Here is an 18265-nt window from a genome sequence, read left to right as displayed (position 1 = left end):
CAAATGAACAGGAGGTGTTAAGGGCTGTGTCTTAGAACAGAGCAGAACAACAAGAGTTGGAAGCGACCCTGGAGGTCATCTAGTTCATCCCCCCCCCCTTCACCGAGCAGGAGAGTCTACATGATTCCAGACAAATGGCTGTCCGGCCTCTTCTCGAAAGCCTCCACTGATGGAGCACCCTCAACTTTCCCTAAGTTGCCTCAGAAGCTTGATAATGGCAAGGGTCTTTTAGAACGCCATGATTCCCCAATGATGCTGGGAAGTGTAGTTTGAGGCAGTTTCACAGTCTTCCTCCTCCTGCTGCTGCTCCTCCTCCTCCTCCTCCTCTTCCACTCTGCAAACCTCACTTCCTTCTAGCGTTGATGATATTTAGTTGGGTAATGAAACCTCTGCAAGAAAACCACCAAGCTCTGAGAGCCCCAAAGACCCCCACAGTCCTCCTCCTATTCGTCGTCGTCGTCCTCCTCCTCCTCCTCCTCCTCCTCCTCCTCCTCTCCATAAACCCCATTCCCTTCTAGCACTGAAGATGTTCCCTAGCTGGGTAATGAAACCTCTGCAAGAAAACCACCAAGCTCAGAGAGCCCCAAAGACCCCCACAGTCCTCCTCCTATTCCTCCTCCTCCTCCTCCTCTACTCCACAAACCCCACTCCCTTCTAGCAATGATAATGTTACCTAGTTGGGTAATGAAACCTGGCAAGAAAACCAACCAGCTCAAAGAGAACCAAGGAGTCCTCCTCCTCCTCCTCCTCCTCCCCCCCCTAGTCTTCCTCCTCTTCCTCCGTTCCACAGACCCCAGCCCCTTCTAGCATCTAGTTGGGTAATGAAACCTCTGCAAGAAAACCAGCCAGCTCAGAGAACACCAAGGACCCCATTGTTCCTTAACAGCTGCATTTCTTTCTACCTTTTCACAGCTAGTGATGGAATACTGCCTGGGATCCGCTTCTGATCTGCTGGAAGGTAAGGTTTTTTTATCTCCTGCAGTGTCTTTAAGGCAACACGGCTGAGGTTTTAAGGGAATTACCTTCCGCAACAACATTTCTTAGGCCCATCACAGTTCCGTACAGTGACCGCCAGATCTTTTCCACTTTCCTCCACGGGCGCTTTCTGCTCTACATCCCTTTGGCTGACTTTGTCTAGCTTGAAAGTTTCCAGGCAGTCAGCCTACGTCTGAATTAATGGCCTGGGGTCTGCTTTCCATCTTTCCGTGCTTCGGTCTGATGAGGGCTCAGAACGGCAAGCGAGTGGGGTAGATCAGGAGGACATTTCCCGGGCTTTTCGGATCGTCTGCTGCCAATTTCCAAGACCCCGGGCCCAGCCGTGTTGTATTTCCGTAGCTGGCAACCCAGCTGACAGACTTGGCTAAGAGTCTCTTACTAGAGGTTGTTTCCTTGCGTGACATCTTCATTTAAAAGCTGAAGAAGAAGAGTCTGTCTTTCTTCGGGGGCACTAGGAAATCCTCCGTGGTAGGATTCATCTCATTCCCTGGGTAGAAGCAGAAGAATGAGAAATGGAGAGAAGGGGTTCTGTGGGCAGGAGAAATAAAAAGCATCTCTTCCCCCCCTCCCCCCCATTTTTCCAGTCTACATTTTAAGTGCTTGGTGGATTACAGACCTAGACCGCTTATGAATGTATGTACGTTTATTTTATTTTATTTCATTTCATTTTATTATTTCATTTTATTTTTTATTTTATTTCATTTCATTATTTGATTATTTAATATAATTTATTATTTTATTTTATTGTTTTATTTTATTTCATTTTATTTCATTTTATTATTTTTTGTTTTATTTTTTATTTTATTTTATTTAATTTCATTTTATTTCATTTCATTTTATTATTTGATTAATATAATTTATTATTTTATTTTATTGTTTTATTTCATTTTATTTATTTTATTTTATTATTTTTTGTTTTATTTTTTATTTAATTTAATTTCATTTTATTTTATTTCATTTCATTATTTGATTATTTAATATAACATTATTTTTATTGTTTTTTATTTTATTTTGTTTTATTATTTTATCATTTTATTTAATGTATTATTTTATATTTCATTTTATCTTGCATTTATTTTATTTTATTTATTTCATTTTATTATTTGATTGTTTAATATAATTTATTTTATTATTTTATTCATGTCATTTTATTTTATTTCATTTTATTATTTTATTGAATTTATTTATTTTTATTTTATTTTATCTCATCTTGCCTTTATTATTTTTATAAATAACTTGAGGTGGCAACCCTATCTGATATTCCTTCCTCCTCCTATTTTCCCCACAACAACAACCTTGTGAAGTGGCTTGGGCTGAGAAAGAGGGAGTGGCCCAAAGTCACCCAGCCGGCTTCCATGGCTAAGGCAGGACTAGAACTCACCGTCTCCCAGGTTCTAGCCCGCTGCCTTAAATCCCTAGACTCTAGACCAGTTTGAGACGGATCCTTAGTTAGCCCCACTCCTAAGCGTTCTGTGCCACTGCAAGGAGCCAATCGGACTTTACTCAACCTTGTCCACCCGTCTTAAAGTTGCTAGGGGTGAGAAGCCTGGACTAAAATCTGCTTTCTTCCAATCCAGTACATAAAAAGCCACTTCAGGAAGTAGAGATCGCTGCCATTACCGACGGTGCCTTGAAAGGACTGGCGTATCTTCATTCACATTATAAAATTCACAGGTAAGAGCTGAGGTTCTTTCTCATAATTTAGCATTCTGCCTTTCGGGCTCCTCTCCGCCTTCTGCCACTCGCCTTCCTCCAGAAATGTGAGCACAACAGATAGTCCTCGAGTTACGGCCACAACTGAGCTCAAAATTTCCGTCGCTAGGCCAGAATTTGTTAAGGCAGCTTGGCCCCGTCTTACGACCTTCCTTGCCAGGGTTGTTAAGTGAACTTGGCCAAGGGACTCTTCTCTGATCTCTTAGCTTAACAACCGCAGTTGTTTAGTTAGTAGCACAGTTGTTAAATGAGTCTGGCTTCCTCCACTGACTGTGCTTGTCAGAAGGTCGCAAAAGGGGGATCACGCGACCCCGGGGCATTGCGACCGTCATAAATATGAACCGGTTGCCAAGCGTCTGAATTTTTGACAATGTGATCCTAGGGATGCTGGAAAGGTCGTAACTGTGAAAAACGCTCCTAAGCCCTCTTTTCCAGTGCCGTTATAACTTTGAATGGTCACTAAATGAACTTTTGCAAATGGAGGACAACTTGCCTTCTTTCCTGCAGGGATATTAAGGCAGGAAATATTCTCCTAACGGAACCGGGCCAAGTGAAACTTGCGGACTTTGGATCTGCGTCTATAGCCTCTCCTGCCAATTCTTTCGTGGGAACTCCTTACTGGTAAGCCAAGCCGACGTGCACCTTTCCTCTAGTCTTTCAAAAGATGCTGAACCAAAGGATCCATTTTGCTTTTATGTACAATCCAGACCTTCACAGTCTGGATTTCCCATCTTCCGCAGATGTGGACTTCAATTCCCAGAATCCTTCAGTCATGGCTCCCTGAGAACTCTGGAAGTTGACATTCACAGGCCTGCAGATGGCAAAGCCTGGAAAACCTTGTCCTAGATTAGGGGGACTCCAAACGTGGCAAGTTTTAAGACTTGTGGACTTCAGCTCCCAGAATTCAACTTTAGGGCTTGTGGACTTCAACTCCCAGAGTTCACCTTTAGGGCTTGTGGATTTCAACTCCCAATATTCAACATTACGATTTGTGGACTTCAACTCCCAGATTTTCAACTTTTAAGACTGGTGGACTTCCAACTTCCAAAATTCAACTTTAGGACTTGTGGACTTCCAACTCCCAGAATTCCCCAGCCCGCCAGCTGAGGAATTCTGGGAGTTGAAGTCTACCAGTCTTAAAGTGGGCCAACTTTGGAGATCCCTTCTCTCAGTCAAGAATTTGTATGCAAATATGGCATTTTACCATCCTGGCCCGCTGGATATGCTGAAAGTTGGAACAGGAGAAGCCATTTGCAATGATTTTCCACCCCTACTCTCCAGAAACAAGCTAATCAACTAAAGCCAATTTGTGAGGCAAACTAGGTGCCCGTTTTTTGTGGTGCCAGGCGGGTATTGTAGAAAAAAGAGCAACCGTTTCAGAGACTAAATATTCGGAGACAAATTTCCAAACTTGACAACTTTGAAGACTTGTGGACTTCAACTTCCAAAACCGAAGGATTGAATTGGCTGGGCCTGGGGAATTCTGGGAGTTGAAGTCCACAAAGTCTTAAAAGATGCCAGGTTTGGAGAGCCCTGCTCAACTCTTTGATCCTTTTTATCATCAGAATACTTTAGAGGGCCCGCTTCCCTTGTCGACTTTTAGCCCAGTTGCCTACAAATATGCCCTACCCGAGCCTCTCCAGTCACTCCGTTCTTGTGTACATTCTGTTTGTGTCATTTTGGTGTGAGCTTCCAATGCATGGCACCTTCTAGGAGCCCACGGGTTGGTGGGTGGGGTTGTTAGTGTATTGTTTATTTGATTTATATAGCCACCCGTCTCAGATGCCTCCAGGTTGGTTGGCTGGTGGATTTATTTGATTTATATACAGGTAGTCCTTGACTCACGATCACGGTGGAGCCCGAAGGTTCCGTTGCTATGCAAGACGGTTGTTTTAAGTGAATTTTGCCCTGCTTTTTGACCTTTCTGCCATGCTTGTTAAGTGAATCACATGGTTGTTAAGTGAATCTGGCTTTGCTCCGTTGACTTTGCTTGTCAGAAGGTTGCAAAAGGGGGTCACACGACCCCAGGACGCTGCAACCGTCATAAGGACCAGCCAGTTGCCGAGCATCTGAATTTTGATCACCTGACCGCGGGGCTGCTGCTGCAACGGTTGCAAGTGTGAAAAAGGGTCACAAAGATCACTTTCTTTTTCAGTGCTGTTGTAACTTCAAACGATCACTGTTGTAAGTCAAGGACTCCCTGTAGTAAGTTTTACAGCTAAAAGTTGACCCTACTCCAGTTCTCCAACTCCAATTCTATTCTGCTCTGATAGCCTTGCTCATTCGATGGGAGGGCCCTGCAAGGCATGAAGTTACAGGCAGTCCTCGACTTAACGACCACACAACCGGGCCCACAATTTCCGTTTGCTAAGCACCAACATTGGTTAAGTGAGTTTTGCCCCATCTTACAACTGCACTGGGCCTCTGTTGATAAGTTAGTTCCACGGTTGTTAAGTGGAATGCGGCTTCCCCATCGACTTTGCTCGTCAGAAGGTTGCAGAGGGGTGTGTGTGGAAATCACACCACACACACACACACACTCCGGAGACAGTGCCACCGTCATAAATACGAGTCAGCAGACAAGGGTCTGAATTTTGATCCCGTGACCCCGGGCAGGCTGCAAACGGTCGTTAAGTGTTCAAAAAACCAGTCGCGAGTCCCCTTTTTTGGGAGGGAGCCGTCCTAACTTCGAGCAAAGTTGTTGTAAGTCAGGGCTCTTCCAACTTGGCCCTTGGATGGCTCGCGGACTTCAACTCCCAGGATGCCTCAGCCAGGCACGCGTGCCTGGCTGAGGCATCCTGGGAGTTGAAGTCCGCGAGCCATCCAAGGGCCAAGTTGGAAGAGCCCTGTTGTAAGTTGTAGGGTTTTTCCGCGGTCCTTCTGTAAGTCAAGGACTACCTGTCGGAGATTATGCTCAGGTGGAGGAGGACCCGGCCAGCTGCACCTGGGCGCCGGTCTCTTCCAGGTCAGCCCCCAGACACGCTTCTAGTGTGGGTCTCCCTTCTGTGTTTGCCTTGCGACCCCTTGCCTTCTCTCCCCCCCAACTTTCCCTTCTGTGCTCCAGATCCCCTTATTTCTTTCATAGCTGCAACCCCAGGCCGAGCCTCTCCAAGAAAACCCAGTTGGTGTCTCAGTGGGAAAGCTCACCACCAGTCTGGTGAGAACTGGTGCCCTAGGAGCCCTGCGGCCCCTGCTTGGCTGGATGCAGGTACAGTGCCGGAGGGCTGCCCATTTGCCAGCATGTTGCACTGAGAGCTTTTTTTTTCGTTTTGGCATTCTCCATACATCCATAGTCATCCCCTCCCCACCCCCAGCCCCCAGCCCCGGAAGGGATTCTTGGCTTAAGGTACGAGTACGATTGTTATTATTGTTATTGTTGTTATTATTTTAACCTCCCCAGCATGGCTTAATTCTGTTCCATGCTGATTTTCTTTTTTTTGAGTTGTGCCCGGTTGGTCAGGAGGACATGAAGAGGGGTGGGTGAACGCATTTGTTGCGGTGCTGTGTTTTTTTTTTCTCTCTGTCTCTCTCTCCCTTCCTTCCTTCCTTCCTTCCTTCCTTCCTTCCTTCCTTCCTTTCCTTATTTCTTTCTTTCCTCCCTCCCTCCCTCCCTCCCTCTTTCTTCTTTCTTTCTTTCCTTCCTTCTTCCCTTCCTTCTTTTTTCTTTCTTCCCTCTTTCTTTTTCCTTCCTTCCTCCTTCCTTTCTTTCATTCTTTCCTCTTTCTTTTTTCCTCCCCCTTTCTTTCTTTCTTTCCATATTTCTTCCCTTCCTTCCTCCCTTTTTCTTTCTTTCTTCCTTTTGTTCTTTCTTTCCTCTTTCTTTCTTTTGCTTTCTTTCTTTCTTTCTTTCTTTCTTTCTTTCTTTCTTTCTTTCCTCCCCTTCTTTCTTTCTTTCCATATTTCCTTCCTCCCTTCCTCTCTCCCTTCCTCTCTCCCTTTCTTTCTTTCTTTCTTTCTTTCTTTCTTTCTTTCTTTCTTTCTTTCTTTCTTCCTTCCTTCCTTCCTTCCTTCCTTCCTTCCTTCCTTCCTTCCTTTCTTTCTTTCTTTCTTTCTTTCTTTCTTTCTTTCTTTCTTTCTTTCTTTCTTTCTTTCTTTCTTTCCCTCTCTCCTTCCTCCCTTCTTCCTTCCTTCCTTCCTTCCTTTCTTTCTTTCTCTTTCTTTCTTTCTTTCTTTCTTTCTTTCTTTCTTTCTTTCTTTCTTTCTTTCTTCCTTCCTTCCTTCCTTCCTTCCTTCCTTCCTTCCTTCCTTCCTTCCTTCCTTCTTTCTTTCTTTCTTTCTTTCTTTCTCTTTCTTTCTTTCTTTCTTTCTTTCTTTCTTTCTTTCTTTCTTTCTTTCTTTCTTTCTTTCTTTCTTTCTTTCTTTCTTTCTTTCTTTCTTTCTTTCTTTCTCCCATAATCATCCCTCTTTGAATTCATGTGTGGTAGGATGGCTCCAGAAGTAATCTTGGCCATGGATGATGGACAGTATGACGGGAAGGTGGATGTTTGGTCTCTCGGAATTACCTGCATTGAGTTAGGTAAGTCAGTCAGAGTTGACAACTGTTGAATTTCATGCCATCGCTCTGGCTGATTCTGGTTTTCTCTGAGAAATAACCTTCTGCTGGATTCTAGTATTGTCCCAGAAGACTTCTGGCTGAAACCGTCTCAAAACAGTGGCGCAAAAATTGTGGGGGCCCCTTTTCGGTCCTCAAAGTTGCCTGGGCTGGTGTAACTTTGAACCGTCACTAAACAACCTGTTGTAAGACGAGGACTACTTATTATTATAACAGGAATTTTAATTGTTTCTACATTTATCTTCCTACGGCTTGTAAAGCCGGCTGGAGTTGCCCAGTGAGTCCACGCTATCTCGCCTTGCCTCTATTTTTTCTTTTCTTTTTCTCTGCCTTTTTCCTGACAGCCGAGCGGAAGCCTCCCCTTTTCAACATGAACGCTATGAGTGCCTTATATCACATCGCCCAAAACGATTCCCCCGCGCTGCAGTCGAACGAGTGGTAAGAGTTGGGTGGGTTCCTGGAGGAGGGGGTGCGCGATAGCTTTGCAGCAAGAGTCCCGTTCTGAGAGCCGCAGGCAGTTTAAGAAAGTACGAAATAATCAGTCAGTAGCATTTAAAACATCGGGAGTCTCAGAGGCACCAAAAAAAGACCAATCCGGTTCGTAGGTTGCGTATTGTCAGGCGTGAAGAATCAGGACCTCACATTAAGTTTTCAGTTAAGCAGAGAAGAGCAACTCAAACGATCCAAGGCCTGGAGACTAAAACATACGAAGAACGGCTGCGGGACTTGGGTTTGGCTAGTGGCTAAAGAAAAGAAGAAATAGGGGAGACAATGATAGCAGAGTTCCAGTATCTGAGGGGTTGCCACCAAGAAGAGGGGGGGTCACATCGTTCGCCAAAGCACCAGAGGGCAGGACGAGAAACAATGGGTGGAAACTTGGCAGTTTCCTTGCAGACATTGCATTACCCAACTGGATAACATCATCGGTGCTAGCAGTCCGTGATCCTCAGCTGCCACACCTTGCATTTCTTTCCCTTCTCCTTCCTGAGCATGTTCTGACATCCCTTCTGTTCCCAACTTCAGGACAGACTCTTTTAGAAGATTTGTTGATTACTGCTTGCAGAAAATACCTCAGGAGCGTCCTTCGTCGTCAGAACTTTTGAGGGTAACGCTTGCACCTTTCTGCTTGGGAAAACAGGGTGCAGTGGGGAGGCAGCTGAGTTTTCCTTCAGAGGCTGCCCACCTTTCCTCCCCACCTGATTCCACCCCTAGAAATTTGCCTCCAGATGTGTTAGACTAGCTTGAGGAAACCCAAGGGTCCCATTCTAACAGTGCTCCAAGTTGGCCACTTGGCAACCGGCGTGTCTTTAGGACGGTCGGAGTGTCCCGGAGGGGGGGGGATGTGTGTTTGTCACGTGATCCCCTTTTGCGACCTTCTGACAGGCAAAGTCCATGGGGGAAGCCGTGTGACTTAATTCAGCAGCTGCAGTGATCCACTTCGTAACTGCAGCAAGAAAAGTGGTTAAATGTGGGCCAAACTCACTTAGCCACTGTCTTGCTTAGCGATGGAAATTTGGGACTCACTTGTGGTTGTACGTCAAGGACCAACTGGTCTTTGAATGCCCTTTTAACTTAGGATGCTCCCCCATTAAAATACACCTGTTTCTTCCCCAGTTGCAATAGGGTGATTTTCAATTAACGTTGTCTACCATAAGAGAAAGGGACACGGTGGCTCAGTGGGTTAGGACGCTGAGCTTGTCAATCAGAAGGTCGGCAGTTTGGCGGGTCGAATCCCGAGTGCCGCGTAACAGAGTGAGCGCCTGTTACTCGTCCCAGCTTCTGCCAACCTAGCAGTTCGAAAGCACATAAAAATGGAAGTAGAAAAATAGGGGCCACTCCGGTGGGAAAGTAACAGCGTTCCGTGCGTCTTTGGCATCTAGTCATGCCGGCCACATGACCACGGAGACGTCCTCGGACAAGCGCTGGCTCTCTTCGGCTTTGAAACGGAGATGAGCACCGGCCCCTAGAGTTGGAAACGACTAGCACGCATGTGCGGGGGAACCTTTACCTTTACCTTAAGAGAGAGAGAGAGAGAGATCTGCTTCTGTTGTGCTGGGATTGTGTGGGGTGAGGGGGGGGGCTCGTTTTGCGTCTTCTGTCTTCTCATCCACAACGCTTCTGTTATCCTTCTAAAACCCAGCATGAATTTGTACGATGCGAGCGTCCACCCCGGGTCCTCATAGACTTGATTCAGAGAACCAAGGATGCGGTTCGAGAACTGGATAACCTTCAGTATCGGAAAATGAAGAAAATCCTTTTCCAGGAGGTCCACAATGGCCCTCTGAACGAGTCTCAGGAAGAGGAGGAGGTATCAAGTTTATCTATACCACTGATACATGATAGCAGTCATCATCATCATAATAATAACAACGTGTCTCCTGCTTCACAGGGTCCCTTCCACGTCCTTGTTCATTGGGTTCCCAGCACAATGCGAGGAATGTGGTTGGGAACAAGACTGCTGTACATCTGACCTTCTGGGGCGCTGATCCTTTTGAGGCCGTCCTTGAGACAGATGGCAACAGAACATCTGAAGCAAATCAAGTTTGCTCTCAGGTTTTGGTCACTGCTATGGACACCAGGCCCTAATTAGATCCCAGAACGGTTGTAAACAAAGGCAATGGGGAGGGCCCGGTAGGCAGAGTTGCCATTGTGTCCCCAGAGTAAAGAGAGTGGATCAAGATGTCTTCCATCATGGCCACGTCCAACGGAGTGGATAGAGCATCCAGCCCAAGCAGTAAGAACTACTGCTTTTCCCGTGGCTGAATTAAAACGAGATGGGCCAATGGTCACTTCGTTCCACCTTGGAACGGAGATAAGGCTAGTCCATGGGCATCATCAAGCAGCAGAGGAAAGTCAGTATAGAGGACAACTGGAGAATATCGTCCTCAGGGGATCCTCTTCTTTCTTTATGCTGGGGGGGGGGACTTTTTTCCATACAGTACTGCATTCTAGCCACTGCGCCACCAGGGATGGATGGATGGATGGATGGATGGATGGATGGATAGATAGATAGATAGATAGATAGATAGATAGATAGATAGATAGATAGATAGATAATAGAGACAGACAGACAGACAGAAAGCAATGGCACTTAGACAGATAGATAGATAGATAGATAGATAGATAGATAGATAGATAGATAGATAGATAGATAGATAAGAGAGAGAGAGAGAGAGAGAGACGATAGATAGATAGATAATAGAAAGAGAGAGAGAGAGAGAGAGAGAGAGAGAGAGAGAGAGAGAGAGAGAGAGAGAGAGAGAGAGAGACAGCAATGGCACTTAGACTTATAACCCGCTTCACAATGCTTTACAGCCCTCTCTTAAGTGATTTGCAGAGCCAGCATCTTCTCCCCCAAATCTGGGTCCTCGTTTTAGGACCTTGGAAGGATGGAAGGCTGCGTCTTTATCAAACATAAAAGTGCAGTATTTATTGTGCAGGCACCAAAACACAACTGTGAAGAAAATGCGTGGTTTACTGTGCTTTGTTAACCATTCTATCCAGCTTCTGTAGGCAGGCCACCATGGTGTGTTCAACAAGCCCTGGTTAAAACAGGCAATAGGCTTAGCATGGTCTATGTCGTGGTGGGTGAGAATGTCCTTGAGAAACAGGAAGACGCAGAGTAGCAGACTCGGAAATGGTCAGATAAAAAGGCAGCTTTCTCCCGCAGAAGCAATCGGACTGTGAAAAACGTTTCCAAAGAGACCCTGTGTAGTTACAGCAATAGCGCTTCACAGCCCTCTCTGAGCGGTTTACCATGTCAGCCTCTTGCCCCGCCGCCCCCCCCCCCAAAAAAAAACAATCTGGGTCCTCGTTTTACCGACCTCGGAAGGATGGAAGGCTAAGTCAACCTTGAGCCGGCCAGGTTCGAACCACTGGCAGTGAACAGAGTTAGCCTGCAGTTCTGCCTTCCAGCCACTGGGCCACCACAGCTCTTTAGACTAGAAGCAATCTTGGCTTAAAAGCCACAAGGGCGGTATAGAAAGTCCTGTGACCAAGATCCTGTCTCCCAGACATTTTACCACCAGCGTGCCCGTCAACTAGCAAGGGAGAGACAGAGTTTGGAGAAGACCTGATTGAGTTGCGTTCTTCCGGAGCGGTTCTTGATCGATCCCGTCAAGTAACCAATTGCATGCAGCATGCAAACCTGAGGTCAGGTACTCCTCGACTTAACGACCATTTGTTTAGCGGCCATTCAAGCTTAACAGTGGCACTGAAGAAAGCGGCTTACGGCCAGGCCTCACACTTCACAACCATCGGGGTCAAAATTCGGGTGCTTGGCAAACCAAGCACGTATTTGCAGTATCCCGTGATCCCCGTTGGCGGCCTTCCAACAAGCCACCTGATTCGCTTAACAACCGCCACGGCAAAAAAAATATAAAAAGCCTGGCTGACGTAAGCACCGCCTTGCTTAGCCACGGGAATCCCAGTCCCTCTTGCGGACGTAAGTCGAGGACTACCTGGACCTAAATGCATGCCGGACACCTTCATCTGCTTCCTATCAACGTGGCTGCTGGAACGACCCAAGGCAGATATTACCCAGGCTGCATAGCAACTAACTTTTTTTTTTTTTAACCATCGCTTAAACCATCTCGGATGGGGTTAACTGTTGGCCATGGAAACAGAAGTGATGCCTTTTCCAGGTGCGACTCTCCCCTTTCGTACCTGGTGCCTAAGAGATGGGATTTCGAGGACACTTAGCCAAAAATAGCCTCCTCCTCCTCCTCCTCCTCCCCTCTCCCCCGGATAATGAAATGTCATGCAGGGCACCCAGGACCCCACAGAAGGAGGAAGGGACCAAGAAATAGGCGAGAACTTTTTTGTGTCTGCCGAACAGTCCCTGTTCTAGTCTCCCTCTGGTGGACAGGCAGTCCCTTTCATCCCGGCGTTAAACCTCCCGCTCCTTATTTTGTAGGACAGTGAGCATGGGACAAACCTGACTAGGAAGATGGACAGTCTGGGCAGCAATCACTCAATCCCCAGCATGTCTGTGAGCACGGGCAGCCAGAGCAGCAGTGTCAACAGCATGCAGGAGGTTATGGAGGAGAGCAGTTCTGAGCTGCTTCTGATGCATGACAACGAGAGCACCATTAATTCCACGTCCTCTATTGTGATTAAGAAGGTACGTCCGGAGGGTGCTTTTGCCCCACTCCCCCAGCTCTCGGCTGATCTCTGTTTTACCTCCCTTCCTTTGCAGGTTTGGAAGGCCCCATAAGGTAACCGGGTTGAATCGTGGCCACTGGGCCAAAATTGGTTTATTGGCTCATCCAAGCAACTTCATCAGGGAATATTTTTTTTAAAAAAAATAAAATATCAAGAGATTTTAGATACCTTTGGTCCGGATCAGAGGTCCCCAACCCCTGGGACACAGTCCACTATCGGGGCGTGGCCTATTCGGAACTGGGCTGGGCGAGAGGCAGGCCTGTTGCACGCACAAAGCTCCACTCGCTTCTCTTTGCAAACAGACGAAAGGCTTTGCGGGAGCGATCTCGCGCTGCTTCAGGCCTTCCGTCCCTTTCCAAAAGCTTTTGGCGGGGAGAAGCCTGAAGGAGCCGAGACTGCGCCTCTTGCGTGAATGGAGCAGCGCGTGCACACGTGCGTGCCAATCCACTGCTCACACATGCCAGTTCCTCTCCGCTTCTCCCCAGCTAGTTTGCCAAGCCACAGAGGTTGGGGGCTGCTGGCCTGGATGATTGAGTCTCCCTTGACATATTGCATTACACATTTTTTATTTTTTATTTTTTTACTTTGATGAAGTTGCTAGGGTGAGCAACAAAACCCCTCCGATTGACACATTTTGGTCCAGTTAACCATGATTCAACCTTTTAGCTACCTTTGGCCAGGATGATGGGAGTCTTCCTTGACCTATTAATCAGGGCAGGTAGTCCTTGACTTACAATCATTTACATAGTGGCTACTCAAAGTTATGACTCCACTGAGAAAAGAGAGCGACAAGTGGTCCTCACACTTAAACTGCTGTTACATCATCCACACGGTCGCGTGATCAGAATTCAAGGGCTTTGCCCCTGGCAGGTATGTATGTGACGGTCGCATCCTGGGATCTCATGACCGCCACTTGCAACCTTCCCAGTTGGCTTCCAACAAGCCAAGTCAATGTGGGGGGGGGGAACCTAGATTGACTTGACAATTGTGCGTTTCGCTTAGCTACAGTGATTCCCGTAAGGGTTGCGGGAAAAGGTTGTAAAATCAGGCCCGACTCATTTAAACAATTTGCTTAGCAGTGGAAATTGTGGTCCCAATTGTGCTTGTAAGTCGAGGACTATTTTAAAGGGGTTACCTACTTTAAGAGCTTAGGGTCAGTGTCCACGCAGGATTCATGCATAGGGCAGATCTTGAGTAGCGTTGGGTTGGAAACAAAAATAAGGTTAACCACAAGGGGAAGTTTCTAAGATCCAGCTTTAAAGAATGTTTGTCAGTCTCTACCACACCCTGCTCTCATTGTGTCCTTCAACCCCGCATGTGTACCTCTGTCCTTTCCTATAACACCGCCTTGTCTCCGGAGGTTTGTCTCCCCCCAAGTGGTTGTCCTGCGGCCCAAGTGGTCACACTCCCTAATCTAACACAGACACTTTGCTCACTTCCCCACCCGATCCTGACCTGCAAGTGGATTCTTCTCTTGACAAAAAATAGCTGCTCACGGATATCCCCAAGAAGGTACGTTGTTCAGGGTTCAAGTCAATACAACGTTCAGATTGTGTTGGTTGCCCAAACCCAGGTGGTCTCATTAGAACAAGCCTTCTGATCCAATGTGACTTCTGTGGGATGGTGTCAGGCCTGAACAACCAGACCCACGCGTGTAGACTTCCAACCAGCTACTTTATTGCTCCGTGCCTGTTCCACAGGAATCTTCCCAGTCTAGCAGCTTCGCCTGGGAGAAGCCAGATAAAGCTCATTGCCACATCATATTTTCACTGTTGCTGCAAGCTCCATCTCAAGGTCCCTTTGACCCCTGTTCAATTTAGACCCCATAGGTCAGTGGTCCCCAACCTTTCCTGCTTGGCGGCCTAGCCCGGCGCAGGGAGGAGGCATGTGAGTGGCAGGGGCGTGCACACAGCTCCATTTGTGCAAGCGGCACGTGTGCCCTCCTCTCATACCAATGGAGCTTTGCTCACGAAGCTCCACTCGCGCCCTCCCCTTGCACGAGTGGAGCATCACACGCGCATGCACTTGCCTATCTCTCCCGCGACCCGGTTTCGAACAATGGGCCATGGTCCGGGGTGTCATAGGTGATGCTTCAAACAGTGCATATAAATTATAGCTGTCCCTATTATTGTCAAAGCAGATAGATCTTCCTCACTTGCAGTAATTTATAGAAACCCACATCGTCTCAATTATTTGGGCCCGATGCATGTTAGTCCTTGCCAGAACCTTGGCTAACGCACCTTGAGCAAGATTGCAGAGTTTTGTTACCGCAATAATAATATATTGCTTAACAGATAAAATTTATTCAGTAGAACGTGTGTCACTGAATCAGATTCAGCAAAGCACCTAATGAGACTAATAAGCTTTTGTAGCGCGGCCCTTCACATCTAGATCATACTAAAACTCACCTGCCTGTTTGTCTGTTGGCAACCTTCTGTCAGCCCAAATGTTGCACCGTCGCGCTAAAACTTTGAATCAAGGCACAGCTAACTTAAAGAACGCGTATGTGGGATCCCATGCAAATTGAAATTTCAAGGACCTTCACACCAGATGTATTTACATACATACCGCAGCATTGCCATGGTTAATTGTGGTCCCTGTGATCATGGTTTCCAAGCTTCCCTGCCAGCTTCTCTCGAGCCATGTCATTGGGGAAGCCATCGGGAAGTCGGAAATCACTCCTGCTCCTATGGCATTTCCCACCTCCTCCCGTTGTCTTTCTGTTTACCTGTTTAGGTAAGGAGGCATCTCTGAAGGGATGACCCAATGGGTCCAGTTTGATTTTAAAAGTACTTTGGAGAGCCCAGGCCCCTGTCCGCAGCTATTTACAGGAGCCACGTCTCTTCACCACCACAAATAAATCTCAAGAAAAGACTCGGCTGCTTTCAACATTGGTAAACAGATTCCTGACCCCCCCAGCTGGACCGAAGGATCTTTTGGGATCAAAAGTGCTACCCAGATCCCATATGTCTACGGAGATCCTCAGTCGTCCAGGTCATGGTTGTCCCAGAGGTGCTTTTCCAGAAGGCAACTGGACTTCCTTGTTCTTCTTTGAAGACGTTTCGTTTCTCCTCCGAGAAGCTTTTTCAGTAGTAGCTGAAGAAGTAGTAGCAGCTACTTCCTTCCTAACAACAGAGAAACAGATCCTGACGCTCAAGGATCCCAGACATTGTAGCCTCAGCTTACGACCGCAACACAGTTGTTTAGTGAATCCGACTTCCCCATTGACTTTGTCGGTCAGAAGGTCACAAAAGAGTATCACGTGATCCCCGGACACCGCGACCGTCATAAATATGAGTTGCCAAGTGTCCAAATCTAGACGACCTGCCCTGACCTGGATGGAGGATCTCCATAGACCAGGGGTCTTCAGATGTGGCCCTTTGATGACTTGTGAACTTCAACTCCCAGAATTTCTCACACCGTGCCTGGCTGAGGAATTCTGGGAGTTGAAGTCCACAAGTCATCAAAGGGTCACGTTTGAAGCCCTCTGCCATAGACATTCAGAGTTGGAGCACCCCTGGAAAAGCACCACCTTGGGTCCCAGTGCTCAGGTGATCAAAACTGGGCGTGACTCATTGAAAGACTGACTTCCTCAGGGATGAAAATTCCAGTCCCAATTGTCACAAGTCGAGGACCTACCTGTACGTGCTTTTGCTTGAGGAGCTCCTTCGAGAATTCTTGGGGAATTCCCACCCATCATTGAAGGAGATGTGTGTGGATGCAGGCAGAACCCTAACCCTAAGCCAGGTTTTCAAAATTTGGCCAACTAGTAGAACCTGCTCTGTGGTCCACACCCTTGTGTGCTTGTTGTTGTGTGTAGCGAACCCACCTCCCGCAGCGGCTCAGCATTGCCTTTTGCCTGTGCTTCCTTTAACGACGAATGTGTGTTCCAGCCTCTTTGAGGTTCCGTCGGCAGCTTCACTAACATATTTCTGCAAGGGTCTTTTGGCGGCAGCTCCCAACGGTGCCAGAACCAAGTCATTCTAGAGTCATAGTCCTTGTTTAGCGACCGCCTCATGCCCCGGCCTTATGACGGGGATGAATAAACCCCCTCGCCGCCACCAGCCTTCGCACGGGATGAGCTTTGCGAGGCCGTAAAACACGGCAAGCTTGAAAGTCAAGCTCAGGAGCACTCTTTCGCTGAGCGACGGCTTCGCTCTGCGACCTCGGTCCCAGCGGTGGTCGTTAAACAAGGACTCCCTGCGGTCGCTAATGCCGCCCGCGTTCCTGCACATGGTCAGAATGTAAGCGGCGGACTTTTTTTTTTTTTTTTTTTTGGTCTTTTGATGTCGGTCCCCTTGTCTAAGAAATACGTCCCAACACAACGACTTGCCAGCATCTCTTTGGCTCGTTCCTTTGACCACAGATAACCCCACCTAAGTGGTTTTTAGCACACGCCGTTGGGCCGTTGGGCCCGTTTCGTCTTCAGCCTGGTTGCTGGTAGAAGATGGCAATTGATTCCCATTTCACAGATGACCCACTGAGGCTCGGGGAGGGGGGAAAGAAAGGGGCAGGGGTTAGCAAATCTCAGGGCCACCCAGCCTGGGCACGGGCCAGCACGTGCGTGTGTGTGTGTGTGGGGGGGGGTGTCTTCTGAATCGGGGCCACTGTGTGTCAGAGGTCTCCCCCCCCCCCACCCCCACCCCGGATTCCCCCAATCCTATCTATAGCTCCTTCAGCCTCACCACCCCTGCAACACCCCGAAGGTGCACGCAAGAAGCCAGCAAAGCCAGCGCAGGACTGGAATCCTCCTCCTGCTTTCCCGCGCCTAGTCGGGGAAAGCCGCGGGTCCGGATTCATTTGTAGGAAAAGGGCGCTCTGTCTCTTTAAATGCGAAAAAAAACCACACACACACACACACACACACAAAAAAAACCACCACCACCACACCACCCTCCTCTCATCCTTTGCAAGGCTATGGAGAGAAAATGCTAGAACCGTGCCGGATCATGACTAGAAAGCAACATCTTTGAGTGGCCACCGAATCTTTGGAGAACCCAGATAGAGCCAAAGGAGGGGTGTTTTTCTTTCTTTCTTTTTTCCCCCCTTTCCTTTTCTCTTTCTCTCTCTCTCTCTCTCTCTCTCCCACCTCCCCTGCTTTCCTTCCCCCACTCCTCCTCCTCCTCCTCCTCCTCCTCCTCCTCCTCCTCCAGGCTGCAGCCATCCAGCCAGAACATGCTTCTCCAGAGCAGATAGCCGAGTTCCGAGGGGGGGAAAAGAAGGAGGGAGAGGGGGAAGAAAGAAAGAAAGGAAAAAAAAATAACAACCCAGGCTGGACCAGGGAATGAGACATATCCTTACTCCTGTGTTCAAAGGCGGCGGTGGCAACAGCGGCAGCGGCAGCATTTTTCCTAGCCATGGAAACCATCTTTTTAAAGCGATTATTTGGGTGCACCGTTCCCAGCCAGCGCTTTTGAGGACTCTGGCATCTCTGCAGTGCTCGGCGGAGGCGGCGGCGGTGGTGGTGCTGCTTCGGATGCTCTTTTTTGCACCGATGTGATTTCTGGAGAGGTTATCTTCCCCCCCCTCCCCTCCAAAATAAAAAGAGAGAGAGAGAAAGGGGAAGGAGGAAAAAAAAAAAAGCCGGGGATTTCAGAAGGCAAGCAGCATCCCACTTAGCCATCAGCTGACATTTTTTTTTTTTTTTTTTTGCTTGCCTTTCTCACACACACCGAAGAGGCTGCAATGTGTTTCCCGATTCCCGTTTTTTGGCACGGCCACGATTGCTGTCTGGGGTTTTTAGCCTGAGAGAGCCCAAACTATGCATTTCAAAGAGCCGGGCTTATGCGAAAAGCAGGGTGAGCGAGAGGCTGCTGGCGAAGAGGCGAAAGCACAAGCGGA

At 47.8% G+C, this 18265-nt stretch overlaps 1 protein-coding gene across 9 annotated transcripts in view; it reads left to right on the top strand.

Annotated features, from left to right (window-relative positions):
• Positions 1 to 18265, top strand: part of TAOK3 (TAO kinase 3) — a 71379-nt gene that overhangs the window by 32939 nt on the left and 20175 nt on the right. For 7 of the 9 annotated variants that reach the window (XM_081339360.1, XM_081339361.1, XM_081339366.1 and 4 more), the window contains 8 exons: positions 913 to 958; positions 2574 to 2670; positions 3217 to 3330; positions 7134 to 7225; positions 7606 to 7699; positions 8285 to 8366; positions 9402 to 9569; positions 12177 to 12383. In XM_081339360.1, coding sequence (XP_081195486.1) covers positions 913 to 958; positions 2574 to 2670; positions 3217 to 3330; positions 7134 to 7225; positions 7606 to 7699; positions 8285 to 8366; positions 9402 to 9569; positions 12177 to 12383 — 900 coding nt within the window. The remainder of the gene's footprint in view (positions 1 to 912; positions 959 to 2573; positions 2671 to 3216; positions 3331 to 7133; positions 7226 to 7605; positions 7700 to 8284; positions 8367 to 9401; positions 9570 to 12176; positions 12384 to 18265) is intronic. The other 2 variants (XM_081339364.1, XM_081339367.1) reach the window with 2 other exon arrangements.

The sequence above is a fragment of the Vipera berus genome, assembly GCF_964194415.1.
Source record: "Vipera berus genome assembly, chromosome: 14".
Taxonomy (NCBI): Eukaryota; Metazoa; Chordata; class Lepidosauria; order Squamata; family Viperidae; genus Vipera; species Vipera berus.
This window is presented reverse-complemented; position numbering and strand designations above follow the sequence as displayed.